The sequence below is a fragment of the Notamacropus eugenii genome, chromosome 1 (assembly GCF_028372415.1).
Source record: "Notamacropus eugenii isolate mMacEug1 chromosome 1, mMacEug1.pri_v2, whole genome shotgun sequence".
In the NCBI taxonomy this organism is placed as follows: Eukaryota; Metazoa; Chordata; class Mammalia; order Diprotodontia; family Macropodidae; genus Notamacropus; species Notamacropus eugenii.
This window is the reverse complement of record NC_092872.1, coordinates 292,404,402-292,429,950: the sequence shown is the minus strand read 5'-3', so window position 1 is coordinate 292,429,950 and position 25,549 is coordinate 292,404,402. Positions and strand designations below refer to the sequence as shown.

The window sequence follows — 25,549 nt, the reverse complement described above, 5'->3', positions numbered from 1 at the left end:
TAAGACAGTCCCTACACTGAAATAATTTATATTCTATGATTCCTTCCAGGGCTAAATCACATAAAAAAGAGCCTGTGGGGAGAAAAGGAGTTTACACATTTTCCCCCAGGAGGGCTTCTTTACTTAAAATCTGTGAATCTGTTTTTAAAAATATTTTTATATTTAAATCAAACTATTACTTTTATTTCAATGTAACAGGTTTCATTTGTAATCTCCTGGTTTTTTATGCATTTTAATATATCATTCTGAGAAAGGATCCATAGACTTCACTAGGTTGCAAAAGGTGTCTGTGATACATGAAAGGAAGAAGAACCTCTGTCCCAGACTCTTTAATATCTAACAACCAAAAATAATAATTAAAAAAAAAACACTTCAAGGTTTGCAAAATACTTTCCAGATAAGATGCTAGGACTCTGGGAAACTCCCGACCCTATAGTGTTCCTTGAACCTTCCTCACACATCGGCAAGTATGCGAGTTGCCTGGGGCAACCGGCCCTTCCCAGTTAAACCAACAAGACTTTCCTTTGGGCCGATGCCCAAACTTCACATTCTGTTACCGCTAACCTAGCCCATTTATTTGGATGGCCTAAGGTCCCTTCCCATTCTTTACTCCTTCCACACCTCTTCCATGTGGCCACGCTCCCTGCCCCTCCAGGTCCTTGTCAGTTACCTCCCTGACACTCTAGCCTAATGGCCACTCCAATCCAGATCTTCCCACAAGTATTTTTTCTATAAAAGGAGTTAGTCCTGATCATCAAAGGGCGGATTCTCAAAATCGCCCCAACCAATCGGGATTTTAATAAAACCTTGAAAGAAGGCTTGGAATTAGTTACAGGGGGGACCTGCCTCGCCTGCCCTTGAATTTCGGGTCCCAGTACCCCTACACCTCAACGCTATTCCCCTCCCATTTTACAGGTAAGAAAATCGGGGTACAGAGAGATCGAGATGAGCGCTAAAGGTTCTATTTCAATTCAGATCGAACTGAATCTAAGTCCAGGACTTTTTTCCCCTGCGTCACCAAGGTGTCTTGAAAGAGGAAGCGTTTTAAGTGGGACAACTAGGGCCGCTTCTTGCAGAACAGGACCAGACCTCTTCCAACTAGGGAAGGTGTGCTGAATGCCCCGGGAGGCGATGGAGGGGCCTTGCGCGTGCGCGGCGCAGGCGGTTTCAGCCTCTGCACCAGACCCCGAGGTCCTGTCCCTAGCGTCCCTCTGTCCTCGCAAGAGGACCTTCTTCCAGGTGAGTGACCGTCTCAGGGTCTGATTAAGGGTCGCCCAGGCCTTGGCGGTAAGTTGGGGGAGCATGGTAACTGAATAAGCGTATTAGAGGGGATGCCCGACTCGGAAAACGCTGCGAGGAGGGGGTGGGGCTCGGATATTGCCCCCCCTCCCTCTACCTCCCCATCCCGTGTAACCTAAAGTCTGCTCCGCCTCCCTGAGCCCGTCTGGTCCGAGGGCACTTGTCTGCCTTCGGAGTCTGCTGTGGGATACTCCTAGGAACCGATTAGAACTAGAGTTGAAGGGACCTTTTAAAGACGGCCAGCCAACCTAACCCATTTTACCAAGGAGGAAACTGAGGCTCGGAGGTTCACTTGCCAGCGTCAGAGAGGTTGAATGATTTGCCCAAGATCACACAGGGATTTCAATTCAGGCCTTGGGAATCCCAGATTCTTCGTTCTTTGCCCTGCACCAAATCAAGTCAACAAGCATTTATCAAGCTTACCATGTGCCAGGTACTGTGTGAAGCGCTGGGGATGTGTCCTGGCTCTCAAGGAACTCACAGTCTTGTCTTGGGGGAGACGGCATGCAAAACAGCTAACAGGATACATTCAGGATAATTTTGGGGCTGTGTAGAGGAGAGGCAGTACTATTTAGGAGGACTTGCCAAAGATGGCACTTTAGCTGAGACTTGAAGGAAGCCAGGGAAACCAGGAGGAAGCCAGGGAAACCAGGAGGCAGAGATGAAGTCAAAGATGTGCCAGGCTTGGGGGAACAGCCCCAAAATGCAGTCAGGAGATGGTAGTGTCCTGTCAGAGAAACTACTAGGCGGCTGGTGTCACTGAGGTAGGGTGTAAGAAGACTGGAAAGACAGTGAGGGGGAATTCCTCAACCCAGAGCTCCTGAAACCCTCCCAGAGAGTAATTCTGCCCACCTTGGAGCCTTTGATTGGTGGTCAAAACAGGAAGCCAGACTAGAAGAGAATAAGTTTAATTAGCATCTGCTGATCTTTTGCCAGAAGTGCAAAAAAGAGATACCCATCTAGGGTTTTACACAGCTTTTTGTTGTTCAGTTGTGTCCAACTTCCACGACCCCATTTGCGGTTTTCTTGGCAAAAATACTGGGGTGGCTTGCCATTTCCTTCTTCAGTTCATTTTACAGATAAGGAAACTGAGGCAAACATGGTAAAGTGACTGAATTTATCACCATTAGGAATCAACTGTGATGGAACTTCATAATGTTAAGATATTTCATTGTCAGGCAGGAAATGATTTCATGCCAGCCAGGAAACAGGCTTTTTCTTTCAAGTATAAATGATCACCATCTTCAGTCTCTACTTCCTCTCCCCACATGAAGTGGCTGTAACTGGGCATGCTGGACATTGGTGGATCAGAATCAAGTTGTTTATGAAGCAACAAAAAGTGATTGATTTTTATTTCTCGTTTAAAATTGTTATCTCCTGTGCCAACCAGACTGGAACTGGTTTCTAACCTGTGGGACCCAAGCCAGACAAAGACTAAAGTCTAAAGACAGAAAAGTCAGGAATTTCAAAGTGAGGAAAACTGATTTCAAGCAGGGGCACAAGCAAGGAGCCTGTCCCTAGTGGGGCACACCTTGAGGCAGTATGGGGAGATCTTACTACTTAATCCCTTAATATTTATACTTTCAGAAAAGGACACGTGGTACCGAAGCCGCGGGCGCACGGAGTTTCCAGAGTCATTCATTGGATCAGAAAATGCCTGCCCTCACTGAATTGTTTAGTCATATTGATAAACACCAGGATCAGTACATAAAGAAGCTTGCAGAATGGGTGGCAATCCAGAGCATTTCTGCACGGCCAGAGAAAAGAGAAGAAATCAATCGAATGATGGAAGTTGCCGCTGCAAACATAAGACAACTCGGTGGCACCACTGAGCTGATAGACATTGGAAAACAAAAGCTCCATGACGGCTCAGAAATACCTCTTCCTCCTATTTTACTTGGCACACTGGGCTCAGATCCCCTAAAGAAAACTGTGTGTGTCTATGGACATCTGGATGTACAACCAGCAGCTCTGGAGGATGGCTGGGACAGTGAGCCCTTCACATTGGTAGAAAGAGATGGAAAACTCTATGGAAGAGGTGCAACTGATGACAAGGGACCAGTACTTGGCTGGCTAAATGCCCTGGAAGCTTTTCAGCAAATAAATCAGGATATCCCTGTCAATGTCAAATTTTGTCTAGAAGGCATGGAGGAATCTGGTTCTGAAGGACTGGATGACTTGATTTTCTCCAAGAAAGATACTTTCTTCAAAGATGTGGATTATGTTTGTATCTCTGACAACTACTGGCTGGGGAAAAAGAAGCCCTGTATTACGTATGGCCTCAGAGGAATTTGCTATTTTTTTATAGAGGTGGAATGCTCCGACAAAGACCTTCGTTCTGGTGTGTATGGTGGTTCAGTGCATGAAGCCATGTCAGATCTCATTACTCTGATGGGCTGCTTGGTGGACAGAACGGGACACATTCTCATCCCTGGTATTAATGAAGCAGTGGCTCCTGTTACTGATGAGGAGCTCTTACAATATGAAAAGATTGACTTTGACTTGGAAGAATATGCAAAAGATGTAGGAGCAGAGACACTTCTACATGATTCAAAGGAAAAAATCTTAATGCACAGATGGAGATATCCATCCCTGTCTCTCCATGGAATTGAATGAGCCTTCTCTGGAACAGGAGCTAAAACTGTGATTCCTAGGAAAGTGATTGGCAAATTCTCAATAAGATTGGTGCCAGATATGGTACCTGAGGTTGTTGAAAAACAGGTTATAAGTTACTTGAATACAAAGTTTGCTGAACTGAAGAGCCCCAACAAATTCAAAGCTTACATGGGCCATGGTGGAAAACCCTGGGTGTCCGACTTCAATCATCCTCATTACCTGGCTGGGAGAAAAGCCCTAAAAAGAGTTTTTGGTGTTGAACCAGACTTGACCAGAGAAGGGGGCAGTATTCCTGTGACCTTGACCTTCCAAGAGGCCACAGGTAAAAATGTAATGCTGCTGCCTGTCGGATCAGCAGATGATGGTGCTCATTCACAAAATGAAAAACTCAACAGGCATAACTACATAGAAGGGACCAAAATGCTGGGTGCATACCTTTATGAAGTGTCTCAACTGGACTGAGCCGTATACTTTATTCCCCACTTTGGAGAGTGATATCTAAATGGAAAGTTGGTTAATCTGGTTATTGGGCCATTTTTCTAATTATTAGCAGACCTCTTATTTTTCTCTTTTCCTTTCATAAAAAAGCAGGCACCTATAAAAGCTTTGAACATGTGCTGTTATACCAGAGTTCTGTACACTGTTATATAAAAATTGAACCACTGGAAGGCATAAGGCTGACCAATATTTATATTTAATTCCCAAACTCCGACAAGGGTCTCTTAGTTTACATATTCTTATCTCAGCTGAACTTTTTCTGAACTTGCTACAAAACTACTTTTTTTTTTCTTCCCAAAATGAATATTCCATCTGAAACAGGAACTCTTAACCTTTTCCGTGTCATGGACCTTTTGAGCAGTCTGGTGAAGCAGAGTAATGTTTTATTTCCTGCAGTCATAATTGAAGAAAATGCTAAATTTCAGCTAGAGGTTAATGAAAAATAAGATTTTTTTTTTCCCATTCAAGGTCACAGACCCTCTGAAATCTGTTCTTGAACCCCAAGTGAAGAATCCCTGATCTAAAAAAATTAAGTCCTCAAAAAGAAATGTTATTTAATTGATGGGCTGTCTTCAGTAATAGGATTTGATGTATTGGGCAGTGGTTATTATATATTTATTCCTTGTCTCTGTCTTCCTTATTTTAAGCTGATTGACCTAATGTGTTGTTTTATAAGGGAAATATTGAAGAGTATGATAGAAATTAAAGTGATCACTTTGCTTTGTCAATATCTCGTTCTCTCGCTGCATAGTCGTTGTGTCGTCAGTTCTCTTCAAGATTTTGACAATTGGACTTTACTGTCTTTAGAAAACAGACCTACACTGAACTTAGCCAGGATAATTCCGTTGTTTTTTCATGTATGTGCTGCTAAATAAAAATATTACATGGGCGCTTAAAAAAAAAAAATTTATACTTTCAAAGTGAGCTGGAGCCCTGACAATGAGGGATAACAGCAACATTGTGACAAGTTTGATTCATAGCAGAGCTTCATGACCAGAAACAATTCTGAGATCATCCAGAGGGTGAGCACAAAGGATTGTTGTTATGCCAAGCTTGGGACACAGCTTGCTTGCTGGGCCTTACCTCTGGAAAACAAGGTGTCTCTTAATATCTTGACACCTGTGTTATATGTACATTATTTTATTCCTCTGCTAGTGCGTGATTTTATTCAAATGACAGAGATGGAATAGAGTGGAATAAACATCTATTAAGTGCCATCTATGTGCCAGGCAGTATGCTAAAAGGTTTTCAAATATTATCTCAGTTGATCCTCACAACACTCTTGAGAACTAAGGTGCTACTATTATCTGCATTTTACAGTTGAGGAAACTGAGGTAGGCAAGTGACTTGCCCAGGGTCACACAACTAGTGTCTGAGATCACATTTGAACTCAGGTCTTCCTGATTCCAGACCCAATCCTGTATCCACTGTGCCATCCTATCTCTAATAGAAACCTTTTAGTACCAAGTATTCAGTACACCTGATCTAAAGAATAAAAATACTTCCAGTATGCACCTACTGGAACTATACCAAATGTACCAGCATTCTTTTTTTTTTTTTTTTTTACCAAGATGGTGATATTACAAAAAGGTTGAGTATTGTGTTTTCTTTTAGGAGATAATTAACTTGCTTCTTGGAAAAAGAAAGGAAGGAAAACTAGAGCACAAAGCAAATTTGAAATTTCAAGTGGAAGGGACAATATGGTTGTATCCTTGTCAATGCTACTGTTGCCCTTGAATGATTCAGCTTATCTCAGTTTTCAACTATAACTTTTAAATCTTGATATTTGCATAATTTTTTTAAAGCTTATCTTACCCCTGTTTGGTAGCCGCTAGGTGGCGCAGTGGATAGAGTCCCACACCTGGAATCAGGAAGACTCATCTTCTTGAGTTCAAATCTGGCCTCAGACACTTACTAGCTGTGTGACCCTGGGCAAGTCACTTAATGTTGTTTGCCTTAGTTTCCTCATCTGTAAAACTAGCTGGAGACAGAAAGAAATGGCAAATCTCTGTCAAAAAAAAATGGAAGTCAGGAAGAGTTGGACACCATGGAAATGACTGAACAACAGTAAGCCCTTTTTGATAGGTAGTGTACATTGTTAAAAAATAAGCAATAAGTCACTCAGAAAAATACATAACTTCTCTCAGGATTAAAGAGATGCAAATCAAATCCATCCTGAAGTATTATTATATACCTATGAAATCAGCAAAAGCAATTTAAAAAACTCAGTATTAGTGAGAATGTGGTTGTTAGGAATGTAATCTGGCAGTATGTAACAAGAATTGTAAAACTATTTTCTGCAGTTGACGCAACAATTTACCTTTAGGAACACATCTCAAGGAAATAGCCAGAAAGAAAAAATGTAATTAGTTCAAAAATGTTCAGAATACTGCTATTTGTAATAATAGCGGTTGATGTCATAGAGAGCAAGGAATTGATAAAAGAGATAATGAAATATTAACTTGCTCACACCACTCAGTATTCCCTTTACGACATGTGAACACTTTTCTCTGGGTGAAACAGAAAGGGAATGTGATTGGCTGGGCTGAAAATGGGTCATGCCCTTGAGGGCTTTAAATAAGAGTTTGGCATTTCTGGAGTTCTAGCCTAAAACTGACTCTGGAGGAAATGTTAGGGGAGTTGGGGGAGGGGAGAGGGGATGATCACCCTCTATATATGCATTATGTAGCTATGAGGGAACTGTACAAAGAGAAAGGGTATCAGGGACTTGCAGTGGTGAGTTAATTGACTTAACCACTAGTATTTCCTCCATGTGTGCCTTTTACATTGTATTCATAAGTTTGTGCCCACCTTTTCCACTGACAAGCGATATTTTAGTAGTAGAGTTTTAATTTTCCTACTTAGTAAATGCCTTTGCTAAGTGCTAATTGTGTCTGTTGGCGCACAGCTGGCAACATTAGTTGGGAGTTCATGAAGTATAGTGTCGAGGTACCCTAGAACCTATGGGAATAACACCTGCCTTCTGCGGAATCCAGCCCACAAGTAACATATTTGGGAAGTAGCCCAGACAGAGTGTAGCAGTAAAAGATTAGAAACAATCCAGATGTTGAAAATTGTGGTTTACTAGCTTATATTTTTGATTCACATTTTACATATACATTCACTCACTGAATCTTTAAAATAGCCCTGTGTGGTAAATAGTATTAAGTCCATTTTACAATTTAGAAAATAAACTCTTACGGACTGAATGACTTGTTCAAAACTAATAAACTGTGATTTTCTAATTTGACTTTGTCAAGTGTTCCTTCCACTATCAAAATGTCCCATCACACTGGATATTATGTAGTTGAATCCTAGGAAAAGTAGTGTAAGATGTGAGTTGTCTTTGACATGAGTGTGCTTCTCTAGTACTGCCCCAGGTTTATTGGAGGAATGTTTTGTCGCTACCTTTTTTTTTTCACTATGCCTAACAGTGAATGTCTTTGACCTAATTGAGGTAAGTTGTCTTAAACCTTCCATAACTGTGCCCTGGTGTTGAAGGCCAGGGTTTATCAGACTGATCTTGTACCTCCTGTCTGATATTGGAAAACATGAAACACTCAATGGATAATCTGACAGTTTACTAAAGGAGATTTACCCAGTCCTAGCAGGGAGAGGATATTTTGAAGGACACTGTGTAGATTAAGCTAAGCACATCTATGTTGTCCATGGTTGTTCAGCATGGACAGGCATCACAGTGCAGGAAGCAGTTTATACTGGGGACACCAGGGAGCCACATCAATGGCCTGAGCCAATTAAATATTGAGGAAGGTTTCAATACCTTTTAAAGAAAACTAGCCTTACCCACATGGAGTGGAGCCTTAGGAAATTGCTCCTATCACACCTGGGAAGCACAACCTATAACTATAAACCAGAAACAAGGGAGTAGCCCCAGAGGGACTACATGTACGTTTTGAAACTTTCATGAGGAAGTGAAAATTTGTGTGTATTCGTGTAAAATAAACAATGCTCTTTTAGTTTTAAAGATGATACACATTGATTCACAAATGCTAGTCTTTAATAAAGATCGTTATATGTAAATACATAATATCTATAATATCATAACAGACATAAATATGTATGTTTGGGAGGGAGATTTTGTGATTGCAGTGCACATAAGCCAATAGGGAAGCACCTGCTTTTTGATGTTTCTGTGAGCCTGCATAAAGCACAGGATTGAATGGGGGGGGGTGGAGTGAGGGAGGGAGGTAGTGCTGCTGAGAGTAAGAAGACAAATTGCTTGCAGAAATGGTAGGGCACTTTTCTGGTGATGGGATGTCAGAAGTGTCTGAGCAAGTTGAGCTGGTCGCCATGCTCGTGGCAAAGTATACCTAAATCAAACAAAGCATGGAAACCACCACAATTACCTCGGGCTTTATATAGATTATGAAGCTGCCAAGAACTGGCTGGAAGACAAAATACAGATCAAGTGATTCCATTTTGGAGTGATGGAATAAGCAAGATGTCCAGGGAAAAGAAGCTCAAAGGAGATCTGGATGCTGCCTTCAACAAAGTTTCTAACTCTCCTCATATGCTACTGGATTTCTCACAGTGGTGTCTGAGTTTATTTATAGAGGGAAGAAGATTTACGGCAGTCCCATGCTAATTGAGAGGCTCAAATGTGAGCCCCATTTCTGTTGTATTTGGCAATTGCTACAGACTTGGCATTCATCTTGCCTGTGGTGGTGGAGTGGAAGGGATGTGCACCTAGAAAGAAAATGTTCTCATACTCTGAAAATTGATCTCCATGTGGGGATGAATAGGAACTAGACCAGTGTTACTTATCATCAAGTTGATTCTACCCCAGTGTTTCTTGCTTTCATCCCTTTCTATGTTCATACAGTTGCCACTCTAATTTAGGCCCTTCTCTTCTCTTTGCTTCAGCCTCCTCACTGGTCTTTTTGCATGCTGTGTCTCCTCAGTCCAACCCCCACAAAGCTGCCAAATTGATATTTCTTAAAAGTTCCAATCTGACCATTCCACTCCTCTCTCAAGAAACTCCAGGGCTTCCCTACTGTCTCCAGAATCAAGAACAAACTCCTCTGTTTGACCTGTAATATCTGTTACCTTCTAGGTTCATTATACCTCTCCAGACTTACATTATTCCTTCTTTATGAACTATGTGGCCTAAAAACCAGACTGGGCTGCTTGTTGTCCTTCATACATGAGATCCCATTGCCATGCCTTTGCAGAGCTGTCCCCTGGGTCCTTCATGGACTCCTTCCTCACCTTGGCCTGTCATCAACAGTTTGCTTAAATAAACCAACTTGGAGCTTCTTTGTTTTGTTTTATTTTAATTTTCTAGTCTTAGATTTCTTTTGATCTTCCCTCAACAAGTTAGCTGAAGCTGACTTTACACAGGCAGCTAATTCAGATAGGAATGCAACCAGTTATCTGCCTGTTAAAATAAATTTCACCTTTATGATGTCCTGTGCCTGATGATTCCCCTCCCAAAGAAAGTATTCACGATACGTGGGCATGATTTTCACAGGCATTAATTTTATAATCAGATAGTATGACCAGCTTTGGAAGAAAATGTCATTTGGGATTTTTCAACTGAGTAGGGCTTTGAGAAGACCAAAAGCACAATTGTTTGGATAAATAATACACATGCTGCCTTATTCCAGTTGGTAACATAGACATGATCTTAATGCATTTCTTTTACTCCTTCAGTTATTCAATTATTTGAAACTCTTCTTTGCTTTTGAATTTTTAGGGAGCTCTGAAGATTGATCTTTTTAGGTCTACTACCTGAACATAGTGATGCATGTACAAAGAGTTGTACTGAATTCCCGGCCTGGTATGTATTTGCTTATGATCAGTATACAGATGTGGCTACTGGTTACTTCTTTGAGAGATGGAAGTCATAATGGTATTTGTTGACTTAAAATGCAAAAAATCCCCAAGGGTGGTAGAAAATAATGTTATGTTAGAAAATTGTCCACAGTGATACAGAACCCAAAATACGTGAGCAGGCATCTATAATGTACTTCCTTGTATTCCTTCCCCTAGAATCATTTTCAGTAATTAGAATGCTACTAAATAGAATAGATTCTTGTTATTTGTTATTTTGAAAAGAAATTATTATGGATATTTTAAATGTGTTTTTCTACTTTGTAGAGAAAGCATTGGTCTACTTCTAATATCATTTGTCTAAATTTAATCACAGAAGCTTAGACCTAGAAGAGGTTCCACAAGTCATCTAATTCATCCCTTAATAGGTCTTATGTATTCTATAGGTGGTCTATCAATTCATATTTTTAAAGACCTTCAGAGAAGATTAGGTTTATTGATGGATCTATTTTTCCTGTTCTATCCTGACTATTAGTACTAACTAACTATGTAACAGCCTTCCTTATCACATAGTATCAAGAGCGTTAGATTTGACATTAGATGACCTGGTTCAAATCCTGGTTCTAGCACTTAGATTTTTGTGACCTCAGGAAAATCCCTTATCCCGTAGGACTTCAGTTTCTGTGTCTATAAAATTAAGAGATTGAACTAGATTCCCCAGAAGTCCTCAGTTTGGGGCCCCCTGAAGGGTTCCAAGTCAAAACAGTTTTCATGATAGTACTGACATGTTTAAATTTCTAATGTGGTAAAAACCTATAATTATAACCCAGAAAAACAAAAGATCTGTCTGGTTTCAAATTGTATGTGTCAGTCAGTCACTACACATTTATTAAGTATTTACTATTTGCTAGGCAATGTGCTAAGAAGTGGAATATAAAACTCTGAATCTCCATTTAATACCATTTCCTTAAAAAAAAGCACGTAAAGAATTCTACATATTAGCTTTCAAAACTGGCCTGCTTATTTGTGCTTCCTTCTGAATTTCTTTCTGTTCCCTCGTGTGCATGTAAAAAAAAAAAAGTACTTCAGTAGTCTTTCTTTCAAGCTCCCCCCTTTCTCGTAATTAAAAACAAAGAGAAAGTGCAATAGAAAAAAAATAATGGACTAGTCAGGAGACCTGAGTTTCAATCCTGATTCTGAAAGTAATTATATGACCTTAATTATGTCACTTAAGTTCTCTGAATTTCTCTTTTCTTGTCTGGAAAATTAGGACAGTTATTTCATTACCGACCCCACAAGCTTACTGTGAGTTCTTGATGTAATTGTTGTTGTACTTTGTGTTTCATCAGCAAATGCACAGAGGACAATCTGATTTATCCATCTGCATCTCACACCAAGCTCTGTATAAATTCATTTTTTCTCGGTTCCTTTTTGATGTTGCACACATTCTTCTGACATCTTCCTACATCATTTTGCCAGTGAGCTGCCCTGTCTCTCTGTTTGACAAGGAGATTAAGTGCTTACCAACCAGTGTGATTTTGACACTTTCAGCCTCTGTGTTGTGGTGACAGTTTTACATCTTTTAAATTTCTCAAGAAAACGTAAGTCCTTGTGCACAATCTTATTTTTAAGTTGACAGATTGTTTGAAAACATGGGTTGCAGTTGCTGCTCTCCTATATAGTGATTGGCTTTTCACTTTCACTCTCTCCCTCACCCATTGAGAAGGTGAGAAATATGAGACCCATTATACATATGAAGTCATGCAAAATATATTCTTCATTAGCCATGATGCCAAAAAAAAGACAAGAAAAGAAAGTAAAAAAAATGTGCTTCAATCTGTATTCCCTTCATCAGTTCCTTCTTTCCCTGGAGGTGGATAGCATTTTTCATTGTTAGTCCTTTGGAATTGTAGCTGGTCATTGTATTGTTCAGAGGAGCTAAGTGTTTCACGGTTGATTATTGTTACAATGTTGCTGTGATGGTACACAGTGTTCTTCTAGTTCTGCTTACTTCACTTTGCATCAGAACGTGTATGTCTTCCCAGGGTGTCCTGAAGCCATCCCCTTCATCATTTGTTACTGCACAATAGTATTCTATCACAGTCATGTATTTGGTGTTTGCTTTGACCTTTGCTCTAACCAATCAATGATCTGATTGCATACAGTTGTTTTGTCTCTAATAGAATATTGTGGTTTTCATTTTTTTTGTTTTGTGCCCATCAAATAAAATGATAAGGCTTTTTAAGTAGTCTGTGAATTTTTGATCTCTTATTCTCATGAACCATATTTCCAAAAACAGTTTTTGTTATTCTTTGAAGGTAAGCATTTTTGTAATAAATTTGAGTTCCATAGTTCATGTTAATTAAGCTGTAATTATCTTCACAGGGATATGAGGTTTGCTTAACCTTATCTCAAGCACTGAAAATCAAGATGACAAAGGATCCCATGCAAAGTTTATCTTTCCCTGGCCTTTGGCCTTATGAGTAAAACAAAACCAAAGCATAACAGAAAGTCACCTCTGCAATTGTTTTATTTTCTTTCTGATATGAACTTCAGAACTGTTCTGAAAACTATCTGTGATTTCCTTATGTTGTCCATTTTCCTTTATAATGTGGTGACTTATTTTTATTATTAGAGATTATACTAAGAATCCAAAGAATTAAATATTTCCTAAATATTAAATTTTTCTAAAAACTGCTCTCACTGTGGAAGCTGAAGGAAGTCACCTAGAACTGAGGACTTTTATACTGTTAGGATATACATTAAGGGACATTGAAACACAAAGTTCTGATCATGATCAATTTATTAATGCAGCATGAATTTGACAGTAAATGGAGTCTCAGTCTCCTCAGCTAGATAAGACCCTGGATGTGAGGGACAGCCCTCTTTTATAGACAAAAAGGGGAACATCCCAGAAATAGAAGGCAGGATCATAGATGGAGAACACAATATGATTGGCTACAGAGCCTGTAGCATCCTGGGCCTGGGGGACAGTATCCTTGGCTGGAGACAGGGAATGCAGGGCTAGCAACAACCCCTCCTTCCCTTCTGATTGATGAAGTCCACCTGCATCCTGCAAGTCTAGCTAATGGTTTGTAGATACCAGGCCAGACTTCAGAGGAGGACAATTAGAGATGGCAAATACTGCTAGAGGAACAAAGATAATAGATTACATTTACTTAAGATGATTTACAGGAAAGCTGAACTTTTAAACTCATTCAGAAGGGAAAGCTGAATTTCTGTATCTATGAACTTCTGAACTTAAAGACTAAGAGACTTATGTAGTTATACAAAATGGAGGCAGTGTTACAGAATAAAAGAAATTACCAAATAAAGCCAGTTCATTAAAGGTTAAAATACATTTGATTTTCTCAGCACTTTTAAATATCTAATGAGTTACTGTGACTAAAAATGTTTCCTCACTTTGTAATCAATCTTCTAGTAGTCATCCTTGGTCCTGGGACCAGGTCTATATTGTAAGCTTGTAGTAGGGTAGGCCCTGCCAGCACAAATTCCATTATCATAATTATGGCTTTCAAGGTGTTACATTATTATTATAGCTGTCTCACAGCAAGTGGATAGCTAGGTGTGGAAGTACATAGAATGGCAGGCCAGGAATCAAGAAGACTCATCTTTGTGAGTTCACATCTAGTCTTAGACACTTATGAGCTCTGTAACTCTGGGCAATTTACTTAACCCTAGTTGCCTCAGCTTCCTCATCTGTAAAATGAGCTGGAGAAGGAAACGGCAAACCACTCCAATATTTTTTCCAAGAAAACCCCAGACGGGGTCACCAAGAGTCAGACACAACTGAAAAGAACTGAACAGCAACAGAATATTATGGGAAAGGATTAAAAATTTAACAGAAGTCAAAACTTATGATCCCTATCAAAACATTTGTAGAAAGTGCAATTTAGCTAGAAATTAGAAGATTTCGGGTATCAGTCATGGTTCTGCCACCACCTCTTTTTTATACTTGAGGGCAAATCACTTAGCATTTGTGACATGAGGGAGTTTTGAAGCAGATGACCTTTAAGAGTCTTTTTAACTTGAAAGAGCTTGTCATTCTATGCTATGATTTTGTGGTTATTTATTCTAATCATAGAATCTATGGGATTAATGTGTTAAGACTTCAGTGGAGCTGTGATCTCATTGACATGGATATTCCTGCCAAAAGAACAGGGCCTCATTATAGGTCTCCTGACATCACATGGGTGCTATTGTAGCACATGGATTATTATTTCTTTGCTTTTACTTAATTTTCATTTCTGCTTACACATCTCTGATGATATCTTTTATGTTCTTAAACAAATGCAGCCTACTTATTTCCACTGTGCCAGGCTCATGTTCATCTTTAGGATCTCTCCAAGATATAAGATTCACAGATTTCAAAGGGACAGGGATCTTAGAGGTCAGTGAGTCCAACTTCTTTATTATACCAGTAAGAAAACTTGAGGCCCAGAAAGGTGAAGCAACTTAACACAGCTTAACCCAGGTTTTACTCCACATTGGCTGCCCTTTCCACTAAGTAGTGCTGTCATTTTATGGATGGACCACATTACAGGTTTTCCATCCAGCTGCATATAGTTGTCTGGGCAGTTAGCTTTCTCCATCCACAGTATTCTTCCTGTGTATATAGTTAGACTATATTCTTCTGAGTAATTATGAAATGGTGATAATTTAAAGATTAGTCTTTTTTTCAGAGAAAAGTTTTAGGGTCACAGAAAGCACTGTCCATTTTTTCAAATGTGGCCCAGCAGAATGGATTTAGAGAAACCTAGGAAGACTTGTATGAACTGATACAGAGTGAAATGAACAGAATGATAGCAATTTATGCAATGACAATATGGTAAAGGCAAGCAACTTTGAAAGACTTAATAGCTTTGGTCAGTTCAGTGACCATCCATAATTCTAGAGGACTCATAATAAAGCATTCTACTTGCCTCCTGACAGAGAAGGAATGGATTCAAGTTGCTGATGAGACATTCATTTTTGGACACAGCTATTCTGGAAACTTGTTTTGCTTGACTATTCATATTTGTTTAAAAGGTTTTTTTACTTAATCTGAGTGGAAGGAGTAATGAAAGGTAGCATTGCCATAAAAAAATAATTAAAACATGTTTTTGAAATGCATAGAAGAGAACAGAGAAAGGCCAAAAGGATCAACAAAAAAGCTGTACAACTTTGAAAGTAATGTGTTTAATATGTACTTAAAGATAAGAACAATTTGTACGTAATGGAGATTCAGTTTCATGTACAGCCCTATCTGTTCTACTGCATATATGGAAATGCTCATTTTAGTTGATATTTGTAAAGGCTAGGATAAAAAAAATGGGGGAAAAACTCCAATTGGAATCTGATCTGCTCTCTTCCTTCTATTCATTTCTGGGTTCAATTCATTGTCCATCTATGGTATCTGTCCAAGATATGTGTACAGATAGCTTAGCTATGTAGGTTGTCCATTCTACTAAATGTCATAGTCTTAACAAAAAGCATTCTTTTAAAAAATAAAAGTCATTTCCTCCCTCATTTGTAACAAAAAAGTACAGCTAAACAGCATAAATAATCCAGACAGAGGGCATTCTTCATCTACTTGATTCTTCCTGTGAACTCTTTCCTGATTATGGATCTCATATAGGAGACCCTGCTGTGTTCTAGGAATTGATGTAATCAGCACAAATGTCATCCATAAATAGGATTACCTAGAAGATCTTACCATTTGTAGGAATAAATTTCATACTCTGTATTTTAATCATAAGCCTGCCAAAAGAAGTTTTTTTTTAAATTAGGCTATCCTAATTTAGTATTTCTATTTAGAAAGCAAAACTGCCACCTTGCAACCCTAAAAATCTCTCTTGACCAAGCAATTTGGGAGTTATAGCATTATTGTGATACTAGATAAAATTCTAAAATGTGATAAAACATTGTTATGGTGCTCGGGGTAAAGTTCAGTTAATATTTTGCTTCATTAAATATAATAATAGTTATGTAATTTTCTGCAAATCTTTAGGAATTCTTTTCTTTTTTTAAAAATTAATTAATTTTATTTATTTTCAGTGTTCTTCAATCACTACCATATAACTTAGATTATTATTTTTCCCTCCCTCCTCCCTCTCTCCCCTCTCTCCAAGATGGCATACAATTTTATATATGTAATACACAAACATTCTTATTAAATACATTTTCACTATAGTCATGCTGTGTAGAAGAATAAGCTTGAATGAGAGAAATCATATAACATACTAAAACGTAATACACACACACACAAATGATCTGCTACATTCTGTGATTGAATTCTATAGTTCTTTCTGTCGATGTGGAAGGCATCTTGCCTTAGAAAGCCATTGGGAATTTTTTTTAAGTCCTTGCATTTCTACAAAGTTCCAAGTCTACCAGAAAAAACTCTCGCACACTGTGGTCGTTGCTGTGCACAAAGTTCTCCTGGTTCTGCTCCTTTCACTCAGCATGAGATCACGTAAGTCTTTCCAGGCCTCTCTGAAGTCTTCTTGTTCATCATTTCTTATAGTACAATAGTACTCCATTACATTCCTATACCATAATTTATTCAGCCATTCCCTAGTTGATGGGCATCCCCTTGATTTCCAGTTTTTGGCCACCACAAAGAGTGCTGCTATAAATATTTTTGTACATGTGGGACCCTTTCCCATTTTTATGATCGCTTGGGGATACAATCCTAGAAGAGGTATTGCTGGGTCAAAGGAGAATGTTATTTCTAAATGAGTAAAATAAAATACACAGTATTACAAAGGAAACCATTTATATTAAAATACAGTTAAATCTGAAACAAAAGAAAGTATGATATTGGAGAATTCAGAGAAACACGGAAAGGTTCATTTCAGGGCAATGTGAACTGATGGAAAGTAAAATAATGCAGCATTAAAAGAACAATATACACTAGGACCACAATGAAAAAATGATTAAAAAATTAAAAGGAAGTTGGACCGTGAGTAACTGAAAAACCAATAAAAATTCCAGAAAGCAGCATAGTAAAGAGGTAGATGACTTCTAGGGCCTGATGTTATATATGTTGTCAAATGCAATCTCCATATCAGATGTTTTTGCTTAACTGATTTTCTTTGTCACACAGCAGAGTTGGGGGTAGGGGGATTTCCAAGAAATGACTCTGAGGTAAATACAGTAAGTTTCAATAAAACTTTTAAGAAATGTTTGTGAAAAGATTTGTGGGTAACACCAGTCATAAAATCTGTAGGTTCAAAGGAGTATTTTTGAGAAGATCAATACCAACTGGAAAATAATTTAGTCTAAGTAGGTCATTTAAAATTGTCAGTAAATGCAATTCAGAAACAGGCATTATTCAGTTTAATTCAATAAGCATTTATTAAATGCCCTCTAAAATACTGGTAATATAATGTAGAGTCCATATCAGATTGCATGCTATCTTGGGGAGGGTGGGAGAAAGGAGGAGAAGAAAATTTAAAACCTATGGAAATGAATGTTGAAAACTAAAAATAAATAAGTTGAAAACTGTAAAATAAAATAGGAAATTTTTAAAAAAATACTATAGGGATACAGATTTTTTAAAAAAGAGTCCTTGTCCTCAAGGACTGCTTACAGTCCAATGGGGAGGGGCAGTGAGAGCAGCAGTACAGCACCAGGTGGTACCCAACATGAGGGCATCATTATGTTCCATGGATTGGAAACCCAAGCAGAATTGGTGGTGGAAAATGGAGTGACCTGCAAAGTTCTGAGCTCTCTATAAAGGAACGCTTTGGGAGTAGCTTATTGCTTTACTCTAGCCCTCTAATCAGAGGGAAAGGCAACTGAGGGAGTTGAGAATGTGTTGATTATCAAAAACTGTGTCTGTCTGCATGGTGGTGAGATATCAGTTGATCAGCTTATCCTGGGGGAGTCATGGTGTCCTGTGGAGTAGAAACTAGGAGAGCTGTTAATGGGAAATGGGTATTTAAAGTAAATAAAGGAATGACTGCTAAAGGGAATTATTTTAGAAAATAATAGTTTAAAGAATGATTATTCAAAAACATTTTTATTGCCCTTTTGTTTATCCAACATTATTTTAGGAAAAAATGGCAACCCAGTGGCAGAGAATTTCCGTATGGAAGAGGCTACCTTAGCAGATACATTAAAGGAGGGACAAGTAAAAGTCCGAACTCTCTATCTCTCTGTGGATCCTTATATAGTAAGTAGCAAGGTGCTCTGATTAAAATGACAGTGATGATAACTTTTATGAGAATAAGGTAAATGTGCATATGTATTATTGAATGGGTATTATTGAAAAGGGCATTAGAAAGGAACAATTAGGCTTTCACAAGCATAAACCGTACCTTAGCCATCACACCATTGACTGAAAGGCATACAGAATATAAAATTTCACTGTACTTATTGTTTGTTGACTATAAAAAAAAGCATTTGATTTAGTCAGACAAAATGCTGCCTTACAGGCTTTCCTCTCACAAAATGTCTCCCTGCATATGTCAAAATTATGGCATTCCTTGAAAGATATGAAAGATAACCTTTTCTTACAATCTTGTGGCCATTAATTTTGTTTGAGATACATGCTCATCTAAGATATTCAACTTTGTCATGCAGGAACTTTAGTACATAGTTTGAGTCAGAGTGGGATTCCTTACAGAAAGTGAAGTTCCCTAAATCTTCCTATTTGTGTCTGACATAGTAGTGAACATTGTAGTCTCCCTTTAAAAATATTCTGTTTTTATTATTATCAACTTAATAAACGTCAACAAAAATGACCATTTTCTATAAAAAGAATAGGACATGAAGATTCCTTATGAAACCTCTAATACATAGTTAGTTATTTTTATTTTTTCTTATCATTAAAATTTAACATGGTACTTCTGACCCTGTCCTGTTTTTGTGTCCCTTTCTTAATTCTTTTGTCTTCTGTTTATTTTTAAAAATAATTTGTTGATACTTTTTTCTTAATTTTCTTTGTCTTTCCCTTTCTCCCTTCCTTTCTTTCTCTCTTTTCTTCCTTCCTACCTTCCTTCCTTCCTTCCTTCCTTGCTTTCTTTAAATATGGGTATCAATACAGTTCCTTCTCTTACCCAAAACAAAAATATTTCCTTGTAACAAATAAGTATGATTACTCAAAACAAAGCCATGCATTGGCTGTTTCTGAAAAGACATGTCTCATTCTGCCCCTGTCAATTGTCACATCTCTGCTGAGTTTTTATCAGTGGTCTTTGCAATGATTTTAGTTATATAATCTTTCACAATGCTGTAGTCACTGGTTAATTTGATCTCTTCATTCTGCTCATTTGGCTCTGTTTCAGTTCATACAAGTCCTCTCAGGTTTCTTCAAGTTTATCCCCTTGCTCATTTCTTATGGCAAAATAATTAAGAAATATTTATTAAGGGTCTACTGTGTGCCAGGCATGTGGTGCCACAGAGAGCTAGGTTGCACAGTGGTCAGGCATGGATTCAGAAAGACCTGAGTTCAAATGCAGAGTCAGATAATTATCAGTTGTGTGACCCTGGGAAAGTCACTTAATGCTATTTGCCTCAGTTTCCTCTTCTGTAAAATGAGCTGAAGAAGGAAATGGCAAACCACTGTAGTATCTTTGACCAGGAAACCCCAAATAGGGTCACAAATAATAGGACACAGTTGAAACAGCTGAACAACTACCTATGCTAATGTATGGGGATACAAAAACGAAGCAAAAGATAGTCTCTACCCTCAAGGAGATTACAGTTTAATGGGGGAAACAGCTTGCAAGCAAATATATGCAAAGCAAGGTATATTCAGGATAAATAGGATATAATTAATAGAGGGAAGGCACTGGAATTTACAGGTATTGGGGGCGGCTTCCTGTAGGAGGCAGAATTTTCTTTGGGACCTCAAGGAAGTCATTGCATTCATATACTATCATTTGCTCAGCCACTCCCAGAATAATGACTCCCATTTTGTTTCCAGTTCTGTACTCTGACAAAAAAGTGCTGCTATAAATATTTTTGTGCATGTTGGTCCTTTTCCTTTTTATTTGATCTTTTTATAGTATAAGCTTAATAGCAGTATTACTCGGTCAATGAATAAACACAGTTCAGTAATTTTTAGTTCCACATCCCTTTCCAGACTGATTAGACCACTTCACAGCTCTACTTGTGGTTCATTAATGTGCCTTTCCTGCCATAACCCTTGCAATAATTATAATTTTCCACTTTTGTCATTGCTAATTAAATGAAACAGGAAGAAATTAAACCTCAGAGTTATTTTTATTTATATTTCTTTTATCATTAGTGATTTGAAGCATTTTTCTTCCACACCATTGTTGGTAGTCTACTTCTTCTTTTGAGATCTGCCTGTTCATCTCCTTTGGCCATTTATCAATTTATCAAAGCTTTAGTTCTTGTATAGATCATGGATCTCAGACATTCTCAAAGAAATTTTCTGTGAAGATTTTTTTGTTTTCCTTCTAATTCTTGCTGTGTTTATTTTGTACAAAAAGTCCTTCAATTTTATTTAATCAAAATTGTCTATTTTCTATTCAGTGATAATCACTATCCTTTGTTTGGTCAAGAATTCTTCCTTTCTCATAGTTGTGAAAGGTATATCTTTCCCTACTCCTCTAATTAGTTAGTGATATATAATCTTTTAAATCTAGGTCTTGTGTCCATTTGGAATTTATTTTATTTTATTTTGTGAGATAATGATCTATATCTTATTTCTCCCAGATTGCTTGACATTTACCTAACAAATTTTGTGTAAAAGAATCTTTACCCTCATAGTTAGGTGTCTTTGGATTTATCAACTACTATGTGACTATGTTTGATTGTTTCTGGGTCTTGTGCATCTAATCTGTTCCACTGATTATCTTTTCTGTTTTTTTGAATCCAATACTAAAATTATTTCAATGATTACTGCTCTCTAATTTAAGATCTGCTACTACTAATTTCTTTTCATTCCTTATGTTTTCATTTTTTCCCTTAAGATTCTTAACCTTTGGTTCCTCCAGATTTTATTATATTTTTCTATTTCTGAAAAGTAATTCTTTGGTTACTTTAATTATTTACTTTAGGTATTATTGTCATTTTTGTTATAGTAGCAGAAGCTTTTATTTTTATTAGCAGAGCCTAACCACGAGCTTTCCTAACTAACTGTCTTAACCTAGCCATCTTTCCAGTTATTTAGGCCTGTCTTCATTACTGTAAAGTGTGTCTTGATAGGTAGCCTCTCATATTTTGTCCATTTGGTTGTTATTTTAATAAAATTATTTTCCCTCTCCCCCTTTTTTGTTGGTAATATACAGAAATGCTGATGGTTTTTGTGGATTTGTTTTATATTCTTCTATATCCTAAAATGGCTGTGTAACTTCTCTAAATAAACCATTGTGTCATCAGCAAAAAGTAACAATTTTGTTTCCTCTTTGCCTGTGATTGTTTCATTAATTTCTTTTTTCTTCTTGTTATAGCTAGTATTTCTAGATATAGACAAAATAATAGTCTTGATTATGGACACCTTTGCTTTACTCCTCATCTTACAAGAAATGTAAACAAATACTGAAGAAAATAACATCTTAAAAAATAGACTAGACCAAATGGCAAAAGAGGTCCAAAGAACCAATGAGTAGAAGAATGACTTAAAAAGAAGAATGGGCCAAATTGAAAAGGAAGTCCAAAGTTCACTGAAGAAAATCATTCCTTAAAAATTAGAATTCAACAAATGGAACCTAATAACTTTCTGAGAAATAAAGAAAATTTTAAACAGAACCAAAAGAATTAAAAACTAGAAGACATTGTAAAATATCTCATTGGAAAAACCACTGACCTGGAAAATAGATTCAAGAGCAATAATTTAAAAATAATTGGACTTCTTGAAAGACATAACTAAAATAAATGCCTCAACATCACCTTTCTAGATGATCAAGGAAAACTGCCCTGATAGTCTACATTCGGAGGGTGAAAGAGAAATGGAAAAAATCCACCAATTGCCTCTTGAAAGCTATCCTAAAAGAAAATCTCCTAGGAATATTATAGCCAAATTTCAGAGTTCCCAGGTTAAGAAGAAAATATTGCAAGAAACCAGAAATGAGAACTTTAATATTTTGACAACACAATCAGGATAACACAAGATCTAGCATTAGATCTACATTAAGGGATCAAAGGGCTTGGAAGATAATATTCTGGAGGTCAAAGGAGCTAGGATTAAAACCAAGAATCACCTACCAAGCAAAAGTGAGTATAATATATACTTAAGGGGAGTAAGTTGACATTCAATAAAATAGAGGAATTTCAAACATTCTTGATGAAAAGACCACAGCTGAATAGAAAATTTGACTTTCAAATACAAGAACCAAGAGCATCATGGCAAGGTAAACAGGAAATAGAAACCATAAGGGACTTATTAAAGTTGAACTGTTTATATTTCTACATGGAAAGATGATATTTGCAACTCTTGAAACCTTTCCCAGTATTAGGGTAGTTGGAGGGAATGTATATATAACATAGACAGAGGGCACAGAATGAGTTGAATGTGAAGAGATGATATCTAAAAAATAAAATTAAGGGGAGGGAAAGGAATGTACTTGGAGAAGGAAAAAGGGAGAGGTAGAATGGGGTGAAATATCTCACATAAAAGGGGCAAGAAAAAGCTTTTACAATGGAGGGGAAGAAGAGGTGACAGGGAATGAGTGAAATGTACTCTCATCTGATTTGGCTTAAAGAGGGAATAACATATACACTCAATTGGGTATCTTACCCTACAAGAAAGTAGGGGGATGGAGTGGAGGAGATTTCTGTTCAAGAGAGACCTGAAAAACCGACATGAAAAGTCCATCATGCCCCAGACCCAGAGCAGAGCCCAGCCCTGTCTTGGCCACGCAGCACCAAGAAGAAGAGATCCAAACGGGCTTCAGGGATGGGATCTCCAGCAGCCAAAGGGGTCCCTCCACCCACAGGTGGCAAAGGTTAGTGAGAAGGTCTTTTCGGCTCGCCGAGAGGGGGGTGGGGTGTCCCCATAGCTCGGGCCCCCTCGGGAGGCAGCAGCAGAGGCAGCAGTGAACAGGGGCTCCCAAAGCAGGCAGGAGCTCAGATCCATTGTTGAAGGTCTCCACATAAGCCCCCTGAGGGAACTGAGCCCTGCCCCAACCTGAGCACCTGAACTTAATCTCATACTGAATAGCAGCCCCACCCCGCCAAAAGCCCTGAGGCTGGGAAGCAGCATTTGAATCTCAGACCCCAAGCACTAGCTGGGCAGATCTGGAGGTGAGGTGGGTGTGGAGAGAACACTCAGAAGTCAAGTAACTGGCTGGGAAAATGCCCAGAAAAGGGGGGAAAAAATTAGACCATAGAAGGTTACTTTCTTGGTGAACAGATATCTCCTCCCTTCCTTTTTGATGAGGAAGAACAATGCTTACCATCAGGGAAAGACATAGAAATCAAGGCTTCCGTATCCCAAACATCCAAAATAAATATTCAGTGGGCTCAGGCCATGGAAGAGCTTGAAAAGGATTTTGAAAATCAAGTTATAGAGGTGAAGGAAAAACTGGGAAGAATAATGAGAGAGATGCAAGAAAAGCATGAAAAGCTGGTCAACACCATGCTAAAGGAGACCCAGAAAAATGCTGAAGAAAATAACACCTTGATAAATAGGCTAACTCAATTGGCAAAAGAGGTTCAAAAAGCCAATGAGAAGAAGAATGCTTTAAAAAGCAGAATTAGCCAAATGGAAAAGGAGGTTCAAAAGCTCACTGAAGAAAATAGTTATTTCAAAATTAGAATGGAACAGGTGGAGGCTAATGACTTTATGAGAAACCAAGAAATCACAAAACAAAACCAAAAGAATGAAAAAATGGAAGATAATGTGAAATATCTCATTGGAAAAACAACTGACCTGGAAAATGGATCCAGGAGAGACAATTTAAAAATTATGGGCCTACCTGAAAGCCATGATCAAAAAAAAGAGTCTAGACATCATCTTTCACGAAATTATCAAGGAAAACTGCCCTGATATTCTAGAACCAGAGGGCAAAATAAGTATTCAAGGAATCCACTGATCACCACCTGAAAGAGATCCAAAAAGAGAACCTCCTAGGAACACTGTGGCCAAATTCTAGAGTTCCCTGGTCAAGAAGAAAATATTGCAAGCAGCTAGAAAGAAAGAATTCACGTATTGTGGAAATACAATCAGGATAACACAAGATCTAGCAGCTTCTACATTAAGGGATCGAAAGGTGTGGAATATGATATTCCAGAAGTCAAAGGAACTAGGACTAAAACCAAGAATCACCTACCCAGCAAAACTGAGTATAATACTTCAGAGGAAAAAATGGTCTTTCAATGAAATCGAGGACTTTCAAGCATTCTTGATGAAAAGACCAGAGCTGAAAAGAAAATTTGACTTTCAAACACAAGAGAGAAGAGAAGCATGAAAAGGTAAAGAGCAAAGAGAAGTCACAAGGGACTTACTAAAGTTGAACTGTTTACATTCCTACATGGAAAGACAATATTTGTAACTCTTGAAACTTTTCAGTATCTGGGTAGTTGGTGGGAAATACACACACACACACACACACACACACACACACACACACCACAGAGTGAATGGAATAGGATGGGATCATATCTTAAAAAAAAATGAAATTAAGCAGTGAGAGAGAAATATATTGGAAGGAGAAAGGGAGAAATAGAATGGGGCAAATTATCTCTCATAAAAGAGGCAAGCAAAAGACTTTTTAGTGGAGTGAAAAAGAGTGGAGGTGAGAGAAAAACATGAAGTTTACTCTTATCACATTCCACTAAAGGAAGGAATAAAATGCACACTCATTTTTGGTATGAAAACCTATCTTACAATGTAGGAAAGTGGGGGAGAAGGGGATAAGCAGGGTGGGGGGGATGATGGTAGGGAGGGCAATGGGAGGAGGGAGCAATTTGAAGTCAACACCCTTGGGGAGGGACAGGATCAAAAGAGAGAATAGAAGCAATGGGGGGCAGGATAGGATGGAGGGAAATATAGTTAGTCTTACACAACACAACTATTATAGAAGTCATTTGCAAAACTACATAGATATGGCCTATATTGAATTGCTTGCCTTTCCAAAGGGAATGGGTGGGGAGGGAGGGATGAAGAGAAATTGGAACTCAAACTGTTTTAGGAACAACTGTCAAGTTCTGTTCTTGCTACTGGGAAATAAGAAATACAGGTAAAGGGGTATAGAAAGTTATCTGGCCCTGCAGGACAAAAGAGAAGATGGGGACAAGGGAAGGGAGGGATGATAGAAGCGAGGACAGATTGGTGATAGGGGCAATTAGAATGCTTGGTGTTTTGGGTGGGGGGAGGGGACAAAAGGGGAGAAAATTTGGAACCCAAAATATTGTGAAAATGAAT

At 38.2% G+C, this 25,549-nt stretch overlaps 1 protein-coding gene and 1 pseudogene across 1 annotated transcript in view; both read left to right on the top strand.

The window, feature by feature from the left end:
* The first annotated feature begins 1,148 nt into the window (after positions 1-1,148).
* LOC140517699 (prostaglandin reductase 2-like) overlaps positions 1,149-25,549 on the top strand; it is a 46,462-nt gene continuing 22,061 nt past the window's right edge. Inside the window, 3 exon segments of the mRNA XM_072629165.1 lie at positions 1,149-1,239; positions 10,130-10,213; positions 18,267-18,385. Coding sequence (XP_072485266.1) covers positions 10,177-10,213; positions 18,267-18,385 — 156 coding nt within the window. The 5' untranslated portion in view covers positions 1,149-1,239; positions 10,130-10,176.
* Positions 2,932-4,464, top strand: LOC140517698 (cytosolic non-specific dipeptidase pseudogene; annotated as a pseudogene).